Here is a 19,523-nt window from a genome sequence, read left to right as displayed (position 1 = left end):
GAAGTGAAGATAATGAATATGATCCTGTTAAAGTTACTCTTCAGGGTCCTAGCTTGGCATCCCCCTGTGTGTGCTAACTTCTGTCCACTGACTCTCCACTGGAGCGGTCCCCTTCCTGGGCAGACCCCTGGCAAGCTTCCTGGTACTCACGGACATTGCTTTTCCCAAGGTTGCTCTGCCTTCAACTCCACTTGCCAGCATCCACTGGACCTCCTGGCTCAGCACCAAACTTCTGGCTCACTAGGCCGACCGTCTGTGACCACCTTTCATACAGACAGGAGGAGAGACAGCCGTCACCCTCCTCCTGGGACCTGGCTTCCTGCCCAAAGACACCCTGTCTCATGTGCCCTTGGCTTTTATAACATATCCCAAGATACACCACTGTTTGTGCCAAACCACTGGGATAGTTACAAAGCCTGTGTGTCACTGGCTGGGTTTCCTCCACTGTCCAACAGCCTTCCCTATTGGATAGAGTGGGGACACTCCCTCAGCCCAGATGAATCACACATGGACACATGCAAGAGGCATAACTACTGATCAGGCTTCCCTGATAACCAGATGGAGCAGACTATGATTTGCCTGCTGCTGCCCTGTTAAGCAGGCAGAGCAAACTATTCTGCTTCCTAGCACCTATCTAGGAGGGTGCTACAATTACAAAATCAACTTTTGTCACCAGGCTTTCCAGAGCTGCTGAAATTGCGGCCAGCGACTGCAATCCGGGTGTCGCACTGAGCGGGTCTGAGTGTGAATTTACAGCCTGGGACTCCATAATTAAAAAAGGAGTACTGTCACTTTAAGAAGCACCGATCGCGGTTCCCCCCGCTGATCGCAGCGGTCTGCAGAGTCTCCCTTAAATATACACTGACACCAGAGTGTGCAGGGATATGCCCACAAAGACCCCAGTACTGTACAACCACCAGAGAAAAACCTCCTGAATCAGACTGTGCAGCAGGAAGAAGAATCACACGAAGTGACCTCAGCCTATATGTGAAAGGTGGCGCTGCCTGTGTAGGTCAAAAGGACTACACAAAAATGGATGCCAATGCAAGTAAATAGGAAGCACAGGGAAAATGGCTGCCCCTATACAAGTCAATGGGAAAAATGTATACATTGCCCACACTTAAGATGGCGGCGCCTATGGCATACCATACAACCAGGAACCCCCAAAATGAAGGCCTCAAGGATCTACAACCAGACCCAGCAAGAAACAAGATACGATTGCCACCCCCCTCAGGACACCAGGCGCCCCAGTTACATAGCCCCCTGTGTGGATGGGAGAGGGAGATCGGGCACAGGGCCGGGTACCTGACAGGCCAGGGGGATCTTTTAGAAAGTCCAGGTCCAATTATCCCCAGGAGAGGGCCCACATACCCCAAGACCACCAAGGGAGAAGGGGGGTCACAATTACTCACCATACCATGGTCCGGGTGGGCTCCGCTCAGGGCAAACCGCCTCCCACCTGAAGTGGGGGTGCTGCCAGCCGAGGGGTACACTGCGACTAAGGGCGTTCCAGGTCGTCGCGTCCCGGCGAGACATCCACTCGCAGGCTCGTCCCCATCCGGAAAGAGGCACCATCGTGGCGAGGCCTAGTGGGGGAAGTATAACCTGCTCACGCTCGAAGGCCAGGCTGGGGAAACCTTAAGGATCTAGATTATCCAGTGCGAAACCCCAGCTGGCATTGCTTGCAGATAACCAGGAGGATCCCCCTGAAAACTAGTCAGCAAAGTGAGTAAAGAGAAATAAAAACAAAATATTCTGAAAAGAATAAAAAACGGAGACCGGAGTCCCAGCAGGAAACCTAGGTCCTACTCCTTCTCTAGGAAGAAACAAACTGGTTTGCTGGAGCAGAGGGTGTGTGGGTTATGCCTGTGGTGGGCGTGGAGATTTAATTTTTTCCTGCCTAGAACTACTCCTGCAGGTGGCAGCATAACCCAATGGCTAATGAAGATGGAGGCTGTGTCTGTCAATGGATGATAGAGAAGTTGACAGCGTCCAGGAGTGATGTACCACAGCTATCTGTATATAAATGCAGGTAATCGCAGCACAAAGAAAAAATAAACAGTTGCTACACAAAAGGCAAGAATTTACTACTGCAGCTAAAACGCAGCCGCATGTAAACGCAAGTAATCGCACATAATCACAATTGTACAAATGTGAATAATCTTTGTGCCAGGAGTGTTGGAATTTCAAAATAACAAATCATGCTTTTGCCAGCGGCACAACAACCGCCCGTGTGAAAGGGGCCTCAAAAAACAACCTATATGTCTATTGTAAGCTAATGAACAATTACACTGATTGTGTAATGCTTTTAAAAATAGCACTTGATGTGGAAAGGGTTGCAGACTTCTGCCTTAGGAGATCAGGAAGAAATTGTTGTCCCTGTTTTAGCAAACAGGACAACCCTTTACAAAGGTGTTTTTTTTTTTCCCCTTACACTGGATCAAATGTGGGTTTAGGATTCTCTGCATGCAGATTTTTGTTTTTTTTGTATTGGTTAAACTTTTTGGACATGTGCCTTTTTTCCCAACCCAACTATGTAACAGTTATTCCAGTTATATGTATTTATTGTGCATTCATTTTTATTTGATTGGAATCCTGGTGCTTGCTGTTGTACTTGTTCCTAACTGCTTATGTTACAATAGTTTTTGAAATGTGCAAATTCTCCTCATGCTTTAGCATAAGTTGCAACCACCTTGAAAACAGCTGTAATTTTAAAACTGGTTCCTCTTTCCTTTGATTTGATCAAAGAAAAATTACATTCAAGTAGATTAAAAACACCCACACATGCCGGGGGGGGGGGCGTGATCCCCCTTCAGGAGCCCTAGGATTCCACCCTCCGCTCCTCTGCCATTCCACCCAGCTGCACACCCCACACAAGGACTTATAACTCCCTCAAGTTCATCTTAAGGAACCACCCGCCATCTTGGCTGCTCAAGGAGTCACAACAATAGTCCTACATCCCAGCACTAACTCTCTGACTAAGGACATTTACTTACTAGTCCTATACAGCTGTTTCCATGCTCAACATATCATATCCTCCTCAGCTACCAACTCCACCGTTCCTATGGCGGCATGTGCGGAGCCTTCTAGGCAAGACATGACAGCCTAGAGCTCCGCATCTCTGGGGATAGGACAGCCTAGCCGCTTCGAGTCACCGACACCTACCTTACCTCTAACAGACCCAACTGTTTGACCGACCTGAGATGGTATACGGAGGCACCAAGTCAAAGATAAAGACTAAATCCATCCGTGACATGCTAATCAAGTCATCTTCCAAGATGGCGGGCCCACCATCTTCCAGATCACCTCACACTCCCTCCCGTGCGCATTCCTCTGCCCATCCACAGGAGGGGGACCTTGACCCCGACTTTGGACTGACCCCACTTATGCTCAGGGGCGACGCTTCACAAACTGACCTCCTCCAGCAATTTGAGCGGATGCTCACCCGGGCCCTGAAAACTACCTCAGATGCCATAACGGACAGGCTCACACATGAAATCAGAGAAGTGGGCCACCGCACGACTGTACTGGAACAGCGTACTGATGAGCTAGAGGTAGTGACAGGCAACCATGCTGAGGAGCTTGAGACTCTCAGAGGAGAACCTGACCCTGCAATCCCGCTTGGAGGACTTTGAGAACAGGGCCAGGAGATCCAATATACGGATCAGGGATATCCCAGAATCGGTTGAGGACCTTCAATCCACCATGATGGTGCTTTTTCAGGAACTGGCCCCTTCTATACCAATTGAGAGATTGGAAATGGACAGGATTCATAGATCCCTAGCCCCTCGCTCTGACGATGGAACCCCAAGAGACATAATAGTGAAACTTCATTATTTCCGCTCCAAAGAGCAACTCATGGCAGCAGCCCGCAACCGGGAAGTCTTAATCTTTCAGGGTCAACGCTACCAGTTTTTTCAAGACCTATCACAAGCCACCCTTGCTAAGCACAAAGCTATGAAACCTCACTTGCTTACCCTGCAACACCATAAGATCATCTACCGCTGGATCTTTCCCTTTGCGGTTCGTTTTTCTTACAAAGGTACCTCCTACCAATGTAAAACATCCGAAGACCTGCAACACGTTTTCCGGGAACTCCACTTGACGCCCCCAGAACAATCGACAGAAGGCTCTTAACGTCAAGCTACATCCTCCTCACCACAGAAATCGCAAGCCCACGCTGGCCAAGTCGCCCAGCCAGGAATCCACAAGACAGGCCGCTATTCTTCACCAACTCCACGTCCTGTTCAAGCTCCAGAAGACTCCATGGACTGATGGGACACCATGCCGCTCACCAGCTTTCCAATGCCTTTGCGAGCGCTTTGCAGCCCTGCCGACCCCTTTGGGTACCACGGTTCTGGTGTCCCCTTGACGCAGTAACTATGACCCCAGTTTTTTTTTTTTCACGCTACGCAGCCAGTTATGCTGCTTGGTGCACTCTTACCAGGCACTTATGGTTGTTTAATTGCCTCCACATTGACCCCCCCTATACTGGTCGCACACTACCCACGGATGGGTTGTAGTAGTTCTCACTAAGCCTGCTAAGCAAGCTTATTAACAGTCGGCCTTGCCATCTTCTCTTCCCCCAACACCATCACTGCCTGTTCTGAGTGCATTGGTATGCTGTAGGCACTCGGGGCTAGATACCCTGGTTGCCTACTTATGTTCATATAGTTGGGTATATTTGTCCACCCTAATTAGTTTTACTGTTCAGAGTTTACTGTATAAATGACTCGAATTATTTACATCATTACATTATAAGTTTTCTTAGGCTGTCCTAGTCCCAGGGACTGCTCACTGCACCCCACTTTTTGTCCACTAGAGCCAGCCCTGCTTGGATTGGCATCTATTGGACCCTTTGATTCCTACCGGCGGGAACCACAGTTCCTTCCGGAGGACCCCTGTAGGTTTACTTAACCTTTAAACGCTCCCTAAGCTTCTCTTTCCCAGCTTCCCTATCCCCCCTCTCCTTCCGGTCTACCTTCCCATCCCGTCCTCCCCCCCCCCCCCCGGGGGGGGCCTCCTACCCCGGGAACCCGACTCCTACTTCCCTCTCACGACTTCCAATCTTCACCATGTCCACCTTGAATGTGCTCACCTTAAAATGTACAAGGCTTCACTTCCCCTTCTAAACGAGTGAAAGCTTTCTGGTCGATTTCTTCACTATCCATTCATGTGGCTTGCCTTCAGGAGACGCACTTCTCTTCGCAATCGACTCCCAAACACTTCGGTCACCAGTATCCACAGGTCTATAGGGCCTCTGCTCCCACGAAGCAACGCGGGATACTGATTGCGTTTCATAGAACTACTCCATTCATGCCTCGGAAAGAGATTAAAGACCCAGAGGGTCGATACCTCCTCCTGGTTGGTCAACTTCTTGACTCTGAGGTCACAGTCGTGTCTTACTATGCCCCTAACAAACATCCCCAGGCCTTTCTTTCTCACCTATTGTCCGTCACTTACATGCACAAGAGCGGCACGCTATTGCTCTGCGGCGACTCGAACCAAACGCTCTATCCCCTGCTCGACAAATCCCCTACCCCGACGACTCCACAACGACTCTCTTTTCAACAGCTCCTGAACCAACAGTCTCTCTTAGACACATGGCGCGAGCACAACCCCACGCGGCGGCAATACACTCACTACTCTCATCCACAAAGTATTTTCCCGAATTGACCACATACTTGCCCACGTGGGCACGTCCCCACTTATCACCGCTTCTACCATTATACCGTGCTCTTGGTCTGACCATGATGCGGTGATCACCTCCTTCTCCTCCATGGTGCCGAAACCTAACCTTTGCACTTGGCAAATCAATGACAGCATGTTGGCCAACCCTACTCACCGCCTAGAAATAGAGCAAGCCATCACCGACTACCTGACTACTAACTCTCAACCAGACACATCCCCATTGACTTTGTGGGAAGCCCACAAACCCGTTATTAGAGGGGTTTGCATTAGCAGAGCCTCCTACATACGCAAAGAAAAGCGCCTTCTGCTCCACAAGCTTGAAGCAGCCTTTTACAAGGCCTCAGCAGACTTTCAGGAGACACCCAAGCCTTCCACTAAACAGGCTCTTGACAAAGCACGTCTGGAATTAGACCTCCTCCTGTCGGAATCGGTGGAACAAACGCTTCGAAAATCTAAACACACTCTTTATATGAAAGCGAATAAACCTGATACGTTCCTAGCTCTGACACTGCGTAAGGCTGACTACACTCCAAAACCCATACGTCTTAAACTATCCAAGGACATCTACTCCAGCAATCCCCTTAAAATCCTACGCAAATTTCGCGACAAACTCTCAACACTCTACAAGGACCCCTCTGGGTTCGATCAATCACAGCTGGACGCTCTCCTGTCTTCCGTCCATCTCCCTTCCCTGTCATCGGCCCATAGGGAAATGCAGCACCTCACAGCTGAAGAACTGCATCAGGCTATAAAGTCTTTGAAACCACGTAAGCGCCCAGGCCCAGACGGCTTCTCCGCTACTTATTATAAACGCTTTGCACCCATTCTGATTCCCCCTCTGGTAGGGGCGCTCAATTCCTTGCTCGACGGGCACCCCTTCCGAGAGGAGTCGCTTACGGCTGCGATATCCATGATTCCTAAACCCAACTCCGACCACACTTCCTGGTCTAACTTTAGACCCATCTCCATACTGAATATAGACATTAAGCTACTAGCCGAAGCCCTTTCCACCCGTCTCAATACCGTCATTGGAACTTTGACCAAACGGGCTTCATTCCGTCTCACCAAGCCGGTGATGTCAGACGAGCTACTCTACTAGCCCACATCGCTAGACAACGGCGCATTCCCTCCTGCTTCCTCTCCCTCGACATTTGCAAAGCCTTCGACTCCTTATCCTGGCCTTACCTCACCTCGATCCTCGGTCGTTGGGGATTCGGCTCGCATTTTATGCAATGGGTAAATGCCCTTTATCGGAACCCTAGAGCATACGTTCACTATTCAGGCTTTCGATCGGACTCCTTCCCCATTGAAAGGGGCACACGACAAGGCTGCCCCCTCTCCCCCCTTCTATTTGCCCTAGCTATTGAACTGTTAATTGTGATTGGTGCGCTTTTCAATGTGAAGAAAAAATATATATATAAGGGTGTATATTGTGAGACATACAATAATACTCAATTATGATATATGAACCACCTTATTAACAAAGTTATGTGGTATTAAAAAACCAATAAGTGATAAAACAAATCAAAATTTGTCACAATGTGAAATAAAGCAAAAATATTCAACAGTCCAAATGTGCAAAAAGTCCACAAGTGTAGAGAAATAAAATTCTTCTAAACTTCCGTGATGAAAAATCTATAAAACGGTGAGGGGTCCAAAGTATGATCAATATGGTGATAAACAAATGGTTAATCCCTCCACCTTGTAAAATGCCTCCTTACCCGGCGGATATAAGATAAGTGCCTTAAAATATACTCTTGTAGTTGTGGTGAAATAAGTCTCAATGTAAACACCTCCACTCGCGCACAGATCCACCAGTGCAAAAACCAATGCAAGCCTCTTACCAGACAAAGAAGAAAAAACAGCTTCCTAATCAACAGCTGAAAACTGTAGATATTCCTCCTCTCTCCCTCAATTAGGGTGGGTGGCTATCGGCTCACACGGTGAATCGGCAGTATATGTAAAGAATATATGGAAGCTGATTATTACCTCAAATAATTTATTATTCAACAAAAGGATTGCACTTACATTGTTTCAGTTGGTACAAGCAAGATGGGTATATTCTAAATGCAGAGGATCTCTATGGTGACTCGTGTCCGGCTGCAGCGCGGACTCCGAGTGACGTAATGACGGCACGCCTCCCTTCGGACGCGTTTCCTCCAATAGGGCTTCAACTGAGAATGGGAGATGAAGCTATTGAACCCCTTGCTATGCTTATACGCGCTTATCCCAATATTAAGGGACTTGAGCTGGGTGGGCATCACCATAAACTCTGCCTTTTTGCAGACGATGTCCTTGTTTTTCTCACTGCCCCCCTATTGTCGGTTCCTAGCCTCCTACGCACCCTAGCGAACTTTGGCTCAGTCTCAGGCCTTGTAGTTAATCCTCGAAAATCGCTAGCTTTAAATGTATCTCTCCCAACCGATGTCCACGACCAACTTAGGTCCTCACTCTCGTTCCCTTGTGCGACCTCGTATATCCCCTATCTGGGAGTTAAACTCACAGCAGACCCTGCTGGACTCTATTCCGCTAATTACCCCCACATGCTGTCTACACTAACGAACCTCATGTCTAAATGGTCCTCCCTTCCCCTATCTTGGATGGGGAAAATCACAGTGCTCAGGATGTCCATTTTACCCAAAATCTTGTACCTCTTTCGAGTACTCCCCATACAGGTGCCGGCCTACTACTTACGCATCTTACAGAAACGAGCCTTGGACTTCATTTGGAGCAACTCTAAGCCTCGCCTACCGAGACAGACGCTATACCACCCACAAATTTGCGGCGGGCTGGGTGTACCACATTTCGTCAAATATTATTACGCAGCACAACTGGCTCAGCTCCCTAAATACCACGCCACAAAGGAAATTCCGAAGTGGGTGTCCCTTGAAGCAGTGGAAAGTGATCCGTTATCTGTGGCCAACCTGCTCTGGCTACTGCCCTCGCAACGGAGGAGTATTACTAACCCAATCACGAAACATAGCTTGACTATCTGGGATAGATTTGGCCGACGCTTCCACCTGCAATCTCCTTATAACCCCCTACTCTCTTTTCTCCGCAATTCATCCTTCCTCTCGGACCTCCTTCTCCACCTGGACTAGTGCTGGTCTGATACGGGCCCATCAATTCTTCACTCCGAGCACCTTCTACCCATTCCCTACCCTGCGAGAAACTCACAATCTCCCATCTGGAGAAATATTCCGCTACCTACAACTCAAACATTTCTTTACACAAGCTACTCTGGTTAGAGAGAACACCGCCACCTTCTCGACTTTTGAACGCGCATGCAAAACTGACCCTCACAGACGAGGGCTCCTCTCTGACCTTTATGCCCACCTCCTGTCTGCTCAGGAGACCACCCCACCCACATACACAGCCAAATGGGAACGAGACCTGCATATCACGCTTGATGATGAGGACTGGATACAAATTTGGCAGGCTACCAAATAGGCATCCCCAAATATTGTTGAACTCGAAACCAATTACAAGGTCCTTACCAGATGGTATTTGGTTCCCACTAGGATCTCTAAATATGTACCTCAGTACTCCCCCCCCCCCCGTTGCTTCCAGGGATGCGACTCCCCAGGTACCCATGCACATATCTGGTGGAAATGCCCTGTGGTGCGAACCTTCTGGTCCAAAATACACGATACCCTGTCTACCATGTTTGGCACCTCTCTTGCCCCTGACCCGGCATCTGCTCTCCTGAATTGCAAGCCACCTAACCTCACCCACCGTCAATTCAAACTCTACCCCTATGTCAAGACTGCTGCTAAGCAAACCATCGCGAAAGCATGGAAAACCCCCACGCTCTGTCATCTGGCTATGCTACACAGAGTTACCCAAGCCATGCTACATGCTAAAACGGAAGCAATTTTGTTGGATAAACTGACCCCCTATGAACGGCTCTTGCGGCCCTGGATTGACCATTGCCTACCACCAGGCCTTGATGACAGCCTTGTACTCACCTGATTGGGAGTCCTCCTTACCGGCCCTCTTTCCCCACTTAGGCCCCTGGGGGTTCGAGGCTTCCTCCGGGTACCTGCTGTTACCCCCCCCCCCATGACCCTCTCCTACCTACCCTGATTTCTTCCCAACCCTGCCAACCCAGCCCCCCTTCCCCACTCGGCCCCCGGCATATCTAATTAAGTTATATACCTTTGTTTTGGTTGAGACCCCTTCTATGTGGGGGTCCATCCACGCATTGTGACCTCGGCCACACCTACAGTTAGTAAGTACCCTTACTGCTTCTCAGTCGGGACGCCGGGTCGATCTCTTATGCGCATCACATTGTTACCTGTTACTTGAATGTTATATGCTGTAGTTCTATATTTTACTGTGACTTGTTATATCATGGCATGTACCTAATCTTTCCACTGCATGTTACTGTACCATGTTTCTTTTGCCTTCAATAAAAACCGTTTAAAAAGAAAAGAAAGAACACCCACACATGCATCTATTTTCCACGTACGGTATATGATAAAACCAAATTTAAACATCTATGAGCACATTCTAGAAGTCAAGTTATGATAATGCACAAAACTGGCACCTTATAATTACCTCAAAATTGGAAATCCCACCACTGAATACATATCATTTAGGTGAACAAAAACCTGGAATTAAAAAAAAATATGTTATATATAAATTTAATAATTATGCTTCCCAAAATAAAACATTTTTCTGAAAATACTATGTAGATACTGTGACCAAATAAACCCGTCCTGACAAACATGGAGGCTGCCATTGTTGACCTCCTTTAAAATTGCAGGATTGGAAAGTCAGGGAAATGTCAGAAACATAGTTGTTCTAGCATACTTCTTCTGGTTAATTGGCTTAGATTTTTTAAGCCAGCGGGCCAACCTGACAGCTAGGCAACTAGAATTTGCAGCATGAAAATGAATTAACAGCTTCCTCGATATTTTTTTCAGGAAAGGTTTCATTTTTCAGATTTCAGCACTGTCACACTAAGACTGACAACATACAACACTGTACCCAAATGAAATGATTATTTTTTTCTTTTCCAATATTTTTTATTGAAAATATTGCAATGTAAAACAGAAGTATATATGTAAAAGTATAAGTACCACAGTGCAGTCACAAACAATAACACACAGGTCAGCGTTTCCCAATTGGTGTTCCGCGGAAAAAAAAATTGGGTTTCCACGGCATTTGGCCACATCCAAGATGGCCGCCGCTACCTGCTGTTCCCGAAAGGTCAGAAACAGCAGAGATTGCACAAACGCAATCTTATAAGAGATCACGGGAGCGTGATCTTAATCCCGCGCTGCCGTCAGCCCTGCCATCAGCCAGCCACTTACTTAGCTTGACTGTGAGAGAGCCCGCCCAGCCGTCAGCCAGCCCGCCCAGCAGTCAGCCAGCCCGCCCAGCAGTCAGCCAGCCCGCCCAGCAGTCAGCCAGCCCGCTTTATAGTCAGGTTGTGAGATCTGTATTTTTCAAAGTGTTTTTAACCAATAAACAGCCATAAATTTGGAAAGCTGGTTAAAGCAGGGAACTCTTCAGAGAAAAATTACTACTACTTCTACCTGTTCGGCACTTATAGAAACTGAGAAGGAAGATGCAACCAAAAAGCCAGAAAATATGCCTAAAATAGTTGTATCTACTGTTCCTCAAATAGCAGAGACAAGTGACAAGTCAAAAAAAAAAACCAAAGCAAAAAGCACACAATGCTAGCCAATCTTCTTCTCAAACAAAGAAAAGAAAATATGATGATAGCTACTTGTCATTTGGATTCACAAGTGCCAGAAATTAGGATTGAAGCACAATGCGTATTTTTCAATAAAATATTGCCAAACAGTTCAGTGGCACCTGATAAATGTCGTCATTTTGAGCAAAACCATGCAGAGTACAAAGATAAAGACATTGACTTTTTTTTTTTTTATAGCGAAAGCTAAAGGAGTATCAGAAGAGTAAACAATTTATGAGCAAAAAAAAAATCAAAATGCTAATGAAAAAGCCAAAGATGCTTCCTACTAGGGATCGACCGATTATCAACAACACCGATATGCACTTTCCCCAATATATCTGAATCGGCCTCTGAAGTTACCGATATTTTCGTGATGTCATTGCGTATGTTGCGCTGCACACGTTCTGCCTTCTAAGACCGCCTCCCACGCCTCAGACAGCCTTGTGTGCAGGCAGCTGCAGTCCGGTCACGGTGCCTGCCACCCAAAGGCCCTGGCCTCAGCCACCCACCACAGGGTGCCAGCCGCCAGCCATCCGAACCACAACAGAACAGGGTGCCAGGCCAGCATCCAGCAACCCACCCCACAACAGGGTGCCAGCAGCCAGCCACTTACCCCACAACAGGGTTCCAGCAAATCAGCCACCCAGATGATACCAAACCAGCCACCACACAGTGTTCCAGCAAGCCAGCCATCCACAACAGGCCTGGGTGAGTGACACCAAGCCAGCCACTCACAACAGAGTGACCCCAAGTCACCCACGCACCACAGTGTTCCAGCAAGCCAACCACCCATCACAGCGTTCCAGCAAGCCAGCCAGCCACCCACCACAGTGTTCCAGCAAGCTAGCCACACACAACACGGTGACACCAAGCCAGCCACCAAGCCAGGGGTCATGCTGTGAGCGCTCTGCAATTTAAGGGGACATGCTGAGGGCGCTCTACAATGTAAGGGGACATGCTGTGGGCACTCTGCAATGTAAGGGGACATGCTGTGGGTGCTCTGCAATTTAAGGGGTCATGCTGTGGGCGCTCTGCAATTTAAGGGGACATGCTGAGGGCGCTCTACAATGTAAGGGGACATGCTGTGGGCGCTCTGCAAATTAAGGGGACATGCTGTGAGCGCTCTGCAATTTAATAATATTTTTTTGTAACTTAATTCTGAATAAAACATTCAAAACAGTGTAATTTTATGAGATACTTTACGAGGGCGTGTTTAGGGGCGGAGCAGGGTAGGGTTTGGGTGGGGCAACAAGTGGCGAGTAACTCTTAAGGCCTGGCTAGTAGCTCATGACTTGAAATTTTGAGCCCTGTATATATATATATATATATATATATATATATATATATATATATATATATATATATATAAATACAGTATATACAAATAAATATACACATAGATACAAGGTGACTGGTGGTAGTGGGGTGTAACACATGTATCATAAAGTCAATAAATATTGTGATATACGTACATAGAAAAGTGGGTGAAAAAATATATATGGTGACCACAATCTATCAATAAATAGACTAAATAAATAAAATAAATCAAACAGTAAAGTGGCAATGTGCATACAATAGTTAAGTAACAATGTGCAAAATATATGTTGACCAAATGTCAGCACCAGTCTATTTCACAAGTAGGTTTCAGAGAACCAAGAGAAAAATTGAGACGAGATGCATTGACAGAAACCCCACAAGAAATCAGGATACATCAACCTCAAGGGGGCAGTCCAATAATAAACATAGGAAATTTAAACCTCTAAAGCAGGGGTTCTCAAACTACGGCCCGCATCCGTCCCGCCAGGGTCCTGAACCCGCCCCGCCCGGCAATTGCAGAACTGAGTTGGGGTGCGGGGCAGGGTGGAGATTTCCACGGCCGCTGTCTGCTGACATTTTTTTTTTTCCTGTGTGCAGGAAATCGGCTGCAGCAGCCGCCAATTGGCTGTTTTACTCCCGTGCTGCATTCTGGGAGTTGTAGTCCCGACCACGCTCAAGTTTCTTGTGGCGGTGGCTGTGGAGAACAGAGCAGGGGCGCGCGGCAGGAAACTACAACTCCCAGAGACTTTGAAGGCAGGAAGAGGCGGGGCATACGGCACGGAATACAAAGGAGCTCGTCGCTGGATGGCTGCAACAGTGCAGCCTGAAGTTTTTACAAAGGGTGCAAGCGGCTTACTTTGGAATGGAGGCAGGGAGCGCCAGCCTGCCAGGGGACGCATGTGTGACTGGCTCGGGCTGGTCACTTGCTGCAGTTTGAAGTGGTCGTCACCCCCAGGAGGCCGAGCAAGAACCTGCTGAGCTGTCATCAGCATCGCTGAGACACCCCGACACCCTCAGCTGACCCCCACATCCCATCTCACCCCCCCACATACACCCCATTTACCCTGCCCCAGTGCCCTGCCCACCCAGTCACCTCAAAACAGGAAATAGCCCCCAACACTGTCTGGCTGTCAGGTCCTGTGTTGGCCATGGCCTGTGGGTCCTGCTGGCAGTTGGCCATGGCCTATGGGTCCTGCTGGCCACTGAGTCCTGGCCTGTGCACTACAAATAAAATATGTGCATAGGAATGTGTTCATATTTTTTTCAAACTATAGTCCGGCCCCCAACAGCGTCTGTGGGACAGTGAACTGGCCCCCTGCTCTAAAGGAACCATCAAATCACAATAAAAAGGGAAACCAAAAATGGAGGAGAAAAAGAAAAAAAACAGAATCCTGGGGATATGAACATCCAAGACATAGACAGGATAATAGAAATTATTCACAAGAACGTAAACAGAGAAGATCTAGATCTAGATCACCCAGAAGAGAAAATGTGGACTATATGGGGAACTATTATAATTCCCCCCATCCCTCCAGAAATCCTCAATATTATAGTCAAAACAGGACACGGAGGAATCAGACATAGAAGAGAGGTAAGAATACCCACAACAATCATTAAGAACACCCATCAGTGGTAAACCGCAGGGTTTTTTAGGCCAGGGTACCAACAAAGGAAAAAGAAAAAAACAAACAACAAGGTGCTGTAAGGGAGGATCAGCCCGGAAAAAAGAAAAAATAAACACTCCCGGTATCTTCAATCTCAGCGGCATTGAACTGACAGAATCTGAGAAACATACTTTGAATAAAGGTCTAAAATTTGCTCCAAGAAAGCCTCTTAATAAGTTTGAAACGTTTATAGATGTACATAAATACATCAGAAAACTCAATGTTCAGAGGCATTTCTTGGCAAAAGTGAATGAGAGGAATTATGTTTCCTACCAGCAGTCATCATACATTCCAAACAACCTTAGAAATGCATCTTTATTCACCCCTCCCAACACCCAAAACACTAATATTTCAGTGTTTCGGGATGTTGTTCTTAAAGAATAAGAAATAGACGTGCACTCCAAACCTCAATGGGATTTCATGAAAGGAGTAAAAACCATCTGCGATAATAAGAATCTCATTATAAGACCCGCAGACAAAGGGGGAGGTATTGTACTGTTAGTGAGATGGAGAATCTACTATCAGATCCAGATACATACCAAACCTTAAACAAAGATCCCACTTGTTCCTTTAAGAAAAAATTGGAAAAGGTAGTGAAAAAGGGATTTGAAGATGGTATCATTACAAAAAAAGAAAAAGAATATTTAATTCCATTAGCACCCAAGATACCAACCATGTACTATCACCCGAAAATCCACAAATGTCAAAACAAACCCCCGGGGAGGCCAATTATAAGTGGAATAGACTCGGTGACATCAAGGATCGGGAGGTACGTAGATTTTTTTCTACAACCGCTCGTGCAAGACACCCCTGCATTTCTAAAGGATACCACCCAGTGTATAAGAGAGATGACCCATCTCGAAATAGAAGGGAAGGTCCTACTTGTTACAGCAGATGCAACATCTCTATACACTGTAATTCCACACCACATGGGGTATGAAGCGGTCAGTGTTTTCTTAAACCAAGACTACCAAATCCCCACCAAACAAAAATAATTCATATTAGAACTCCTTATTTTTGGAATGGAGCAAAACTACTTCTTCTTTGGGAACAGGTTCTATCTTCAAAAGACGGGAGTTGCAATGGGAGCCAAGTACGCCCCCAGTCTAGCCAACCTATTTATGGCTCTGTGGGAGGACAGAAATGTGTTCTCCGACAGAGCCAAGGAACTGGTGCTATGGCGACGCTACATCGACGATGCCTTGTCCGGAAAGGTGGCGCTGAGTCATTACATCGATTTATGAATAATCTCAACTGTAACAACTGGGGCATCAGATTCTCTTACAAATTTAGTTACATTTCTATTAACTATTTTGACCTGGTGATAACTAGGAGAGGAAATGGATTTATAACCAAAACCTACTTCAAACCCACGACAAAAATGGGTTTATCTCAAGAGATAGTTGTCACCACCCGAATTGGCTCAGAGCAGTTCCCAAAAGTCAATTTCAGAGGATCAGAAGGAATTGTACGGAAGATCAAGATTTCCAGATACAAGCATCAACTCTGAAAGAGAGATTTGTTGAAAAAGGATATGATCCCAGAAGTTTGGAAGAAGAAATTGCCAATGTTGGAAAGTTAAAACAAAAAGAGATGATTGTTCAAAGAGATAAAATTAGACCAACTCAAACCAATACTGGATATGAATTTGCATTCATCACCAAATTTTCCAGTCACTATAGATGGATGAACCACCTGTTCAAAAAACACTGGGGAATTTTAAAAGGAGATAAAATTCTGGGACCCTCCCTACCAGAAAAACCCCCCATGATTTTTCGTAAAGCCAATAATCTCCAGAACATGATAGCCAAGAATCCTGTAGAGAAACCTATAGCAATACCTATGTTTCCCAACATGAAGGGTTTCTTCCCCTGTAAGAATTGTAAAATCTGCAAGGAAGCTAAAACCATCAAGACATACAAATTTAGGTCTGAAATTACAGGGAAAGAGTATAACATTCAGACCTTCATTTCATGCCACACCAAAGGGGTCATCTACCTAGTAACATGCAGTTGTGGCAAACAGTACATTGGTAGGACCATCAGAACTGCATGTATTAGGATAGGAGAACACTTGGTGAACATCCGCAAAGGTTTCCCGGGACACAGTTTGTCCAAGCATTTTGCGATTCGCCATCAAAAAAATCCTCAGGACCTAACAGTGATAGAAAAATATGTCCCACACCGGAGAGGAAGTAGAAAAATATGTCCCACACTGGAGAGGAAGTAATCTAAAAAGATCTATATCAAGGCGTGAGACCTACTGGATATATGAGATCAAAAGCTTTCGTCCTCTAGGTCACAACATAGAATGGGATATAAACTCATATATCAATAACAGCTAACTCAATACATATTTCTGTTCTACTCCTCCAAATATATCAGAAATTATTTTTTTTTCAATCATCATGCAATATACATCTATTTTCTTGAAAGAGGTAATGCGTTACACCCACCCCTAACACTTCCCAATGTGAGAAGAGGTAGTTAATGCAGCCGTGTGGCTCAGTTTCACATTTCCCCCTCATAATTTTTAATTTTTTAAAAACACTGAATTTTTAAAATTTTAAACATTTAATTAAAACTACTTTTAATATCTTTTTAGTATTTATATAACTTAATGGATTTTTAATAATATTTTTTAATAATATTATTATGATCCAGCCTAATAATGTTTATAATACATATTCCATTAGGCCAATAAGATATTAAATATTTTTATATCAATTTTAATTATATCTTGGTTTACCCATATATTAGGGAGATCATCTCATTATGGGTAAGCTGAGTAAGGGTTAATTTTTTAAATAAAGTTTTACCAATCCAAAAAGGTGGGAGATACACACACATTGAGAAAATGTGTGGGATTGTTTATTTTATTTTATTTCATTTTAAATACATCTCCCAATTTTGTGAAGTACATGGATATAACATTACCACCAAAGTTTCGTTTGATAACTTTTGTACACAGGAAATCTTCATTCTACGTGGTTAACATATTACTTCCTGTTTGAGCTCCATTAACACCCAGTCATTAACATAGAATACATCACTTCCTGGTTGAGTTCGGTCGGGATATCACTTCCTGTTTGAGCTCCGTTGACACCGGAAGTGATGTGTCACATCGTCATTAACATCTAGTATATACAATGAAGTACATGTATATAACACCACATAAGTTTTGTTTGTTAATAAATATGCATAGGCATTTTATTCTGTGTGGTAAATATATGAAACATCGCTTCCTGGTTGAAGTGCAGTTGGGATTTTACTTCCTGTTTGAGTCCCATTGACACAGGAAGTGATGTTTCATGTCATCATAAAAAGGGCAGAGATGACGGCGCTGACTCCCCTCCTATCTCCGTGGAAGCCCAATAGGGAGGAAATGCATCAGAGCGAAGGAGGAGTCACGCCGTCAGTCACAACAGCCGCGGCTTGCACTGCAGGCAGCCGCCGCTCTCCAGACAGAACTTGCATCTTCGTTTTTTCCTGTAAGTGCAATCTTTACTTTTCTAATGTGATAAAAGGTAATGCACTATTAGTCTCTTCCCTCATTTTCATGGTGCACCTTATATGAGTGTCATTCCGAGAGAAGAACCAGGAAACACCAGGAGTCTCTCATTTACATATCTAGAGAGAGTCTACATTCATTACATGGGAAAAAAGGTGACTCAATAAATCACATGACCGCGCCTAGGAAAAACAGTGCTAGTAATAAGATTATAAAATTATATTTATGAGCTGCTAGTCCTAAAACAATGTGTGTTTAGAGAATGTAAAAACAGAAGGGGGGGGGGGGGGCAGTGCTCAAAAATTCATAACCAATATTCAAATTCCCGTGGAATACAAATTATAAATAAATATCAAATTTAAATAAGATGAAAGTGCACAGTGCAATTTTCAATGTAAACAAAGTTCCAATGTATCCATTCTGTGTATATCACATTTAAATAAAGTGACCGTGCATAGTGCAAAAACACCATATAAACAAGTGACAATACATAGATAATATATAAATAAGGTATTTGTAAAAAGCTAATATTATATAGTCCTTATGTGCAAAAGAAGCAAGTTCAAAACAATTTGGTGCTTTAAAGTGCTCAGTGTCCTATCAAGGAGTGCTTCCTTAGGCCGAGATGGAAAAGGAGGAAAGGGAAATCCACCACCAGATGTTTTACACACTTACCAGATGGCCCCTTTGGGTCTAGCATTGGTAAGTGGTATGATGTGTGCAGAATCCCAGTATGGATGGAATACCGGCCCCAGCTTGTGTATGGATCTCTCCACTCGATTCGATTGGTAAATTTCCTCCAATGCCTCTCCTCAGACCACAATCAGCCCGATCATATAAAGAGAAAAAACTCCATGGTGTAGTATGTAATAACGGTTTAATAGAAGAATTTGGAGCCACTTACATCAGGTTATACAAGGAAAAACATATGCAGCGTTGCACGCCGGTTTGCGTTCCGGCTGCGTTCCAAGGAACCGGAAGTGACATGGGCGTAATGCGTTGACCCGACCGGTTTCGTCAGTCTACGTGTAAGGTCATCAGGGATCACACATCATGCTCAAAAACGTCCCTATATATACCTCCAGATGGGGATAGATTGACCAATAAAAAGACACTCTCAGAAGTGTCCAATAAATGGCGAGCGGAAATTAATATCCATTATCTAGTGCCATCTAGTGGTTTTACAGCATAAACCTGTATCGTAATCTAATACCCATACATAGATACGGCTATCTTGCGCTATCTAGTGGACAACGGGAAAAATACTATTCTAAATTCCCATAATAATAAAAATGGATGGTATTTCATTTTTAGTTTTTTCTGGTCATATTTTATAAATCCCTTCTGTGGTATATAGGTTCATTTTACAAACATAATATACATACTAACCATAATATAAATACTAACCATAAATTATTACAATTTTATACATAATCATTTTTATGTGTATGTAATTAGATTTATTTCTAAAATATAATTTTAATTCCAAATAAAATTATTTTTTTTAAACATAGTGGTATTTGATTAAAAAATGCTAAAAACATATTTGTATTATCAACCATATTAATTAAGAGATCTGATAAATTAATAAAATCAAATTGTATAAATATTACACAAGCAAACTTCATTAATATCAT

At 44.8% G+C, this 19,523-nt stretch overlaps 1 protein-coding gene across 1 annotated transcript in view; it reads right to left on the bottom strand.

The window, feature by feature from the left end:
• The window catches only part of THUMPD2 (THUMP domain 2 tRNA and snRNA guanosine methyltransferase), a gene marked incomplete at its 3' end in the record, with an annotated part of 821,919 nt that overhangs the window by 425,016 nt on the left and 377,380 nt on the right, over positions 1-19,523 (bottom strand). Inside the window, exon 5 of the mRNA XM_082250943.1 lies at positions 10,252-10,304. Coding sequence (XP_082107069.1) covers positions 10,252-10,304 — 53 coding nt within the window. The remainder of the gene's footprint in view (positions 1-10,251; positions 10,305-19,523) is intronic.

This window comes from Pelophylax lessonae, assembly GCF_965119305.1.
Source record: "Pelophylax lessonae genome assembly, chromosome: 3".
Lineage (NCBI taxonomy): Eukaryota > Metazoa > Chordata > Amphibia > Anura > Ranidae > Pelophylax > Pelophylax lessonae.
Note: the sequence above shows the minus strand (reverse complement) of the source record. Positions and strands in the feature narration are given on the sequence as shown.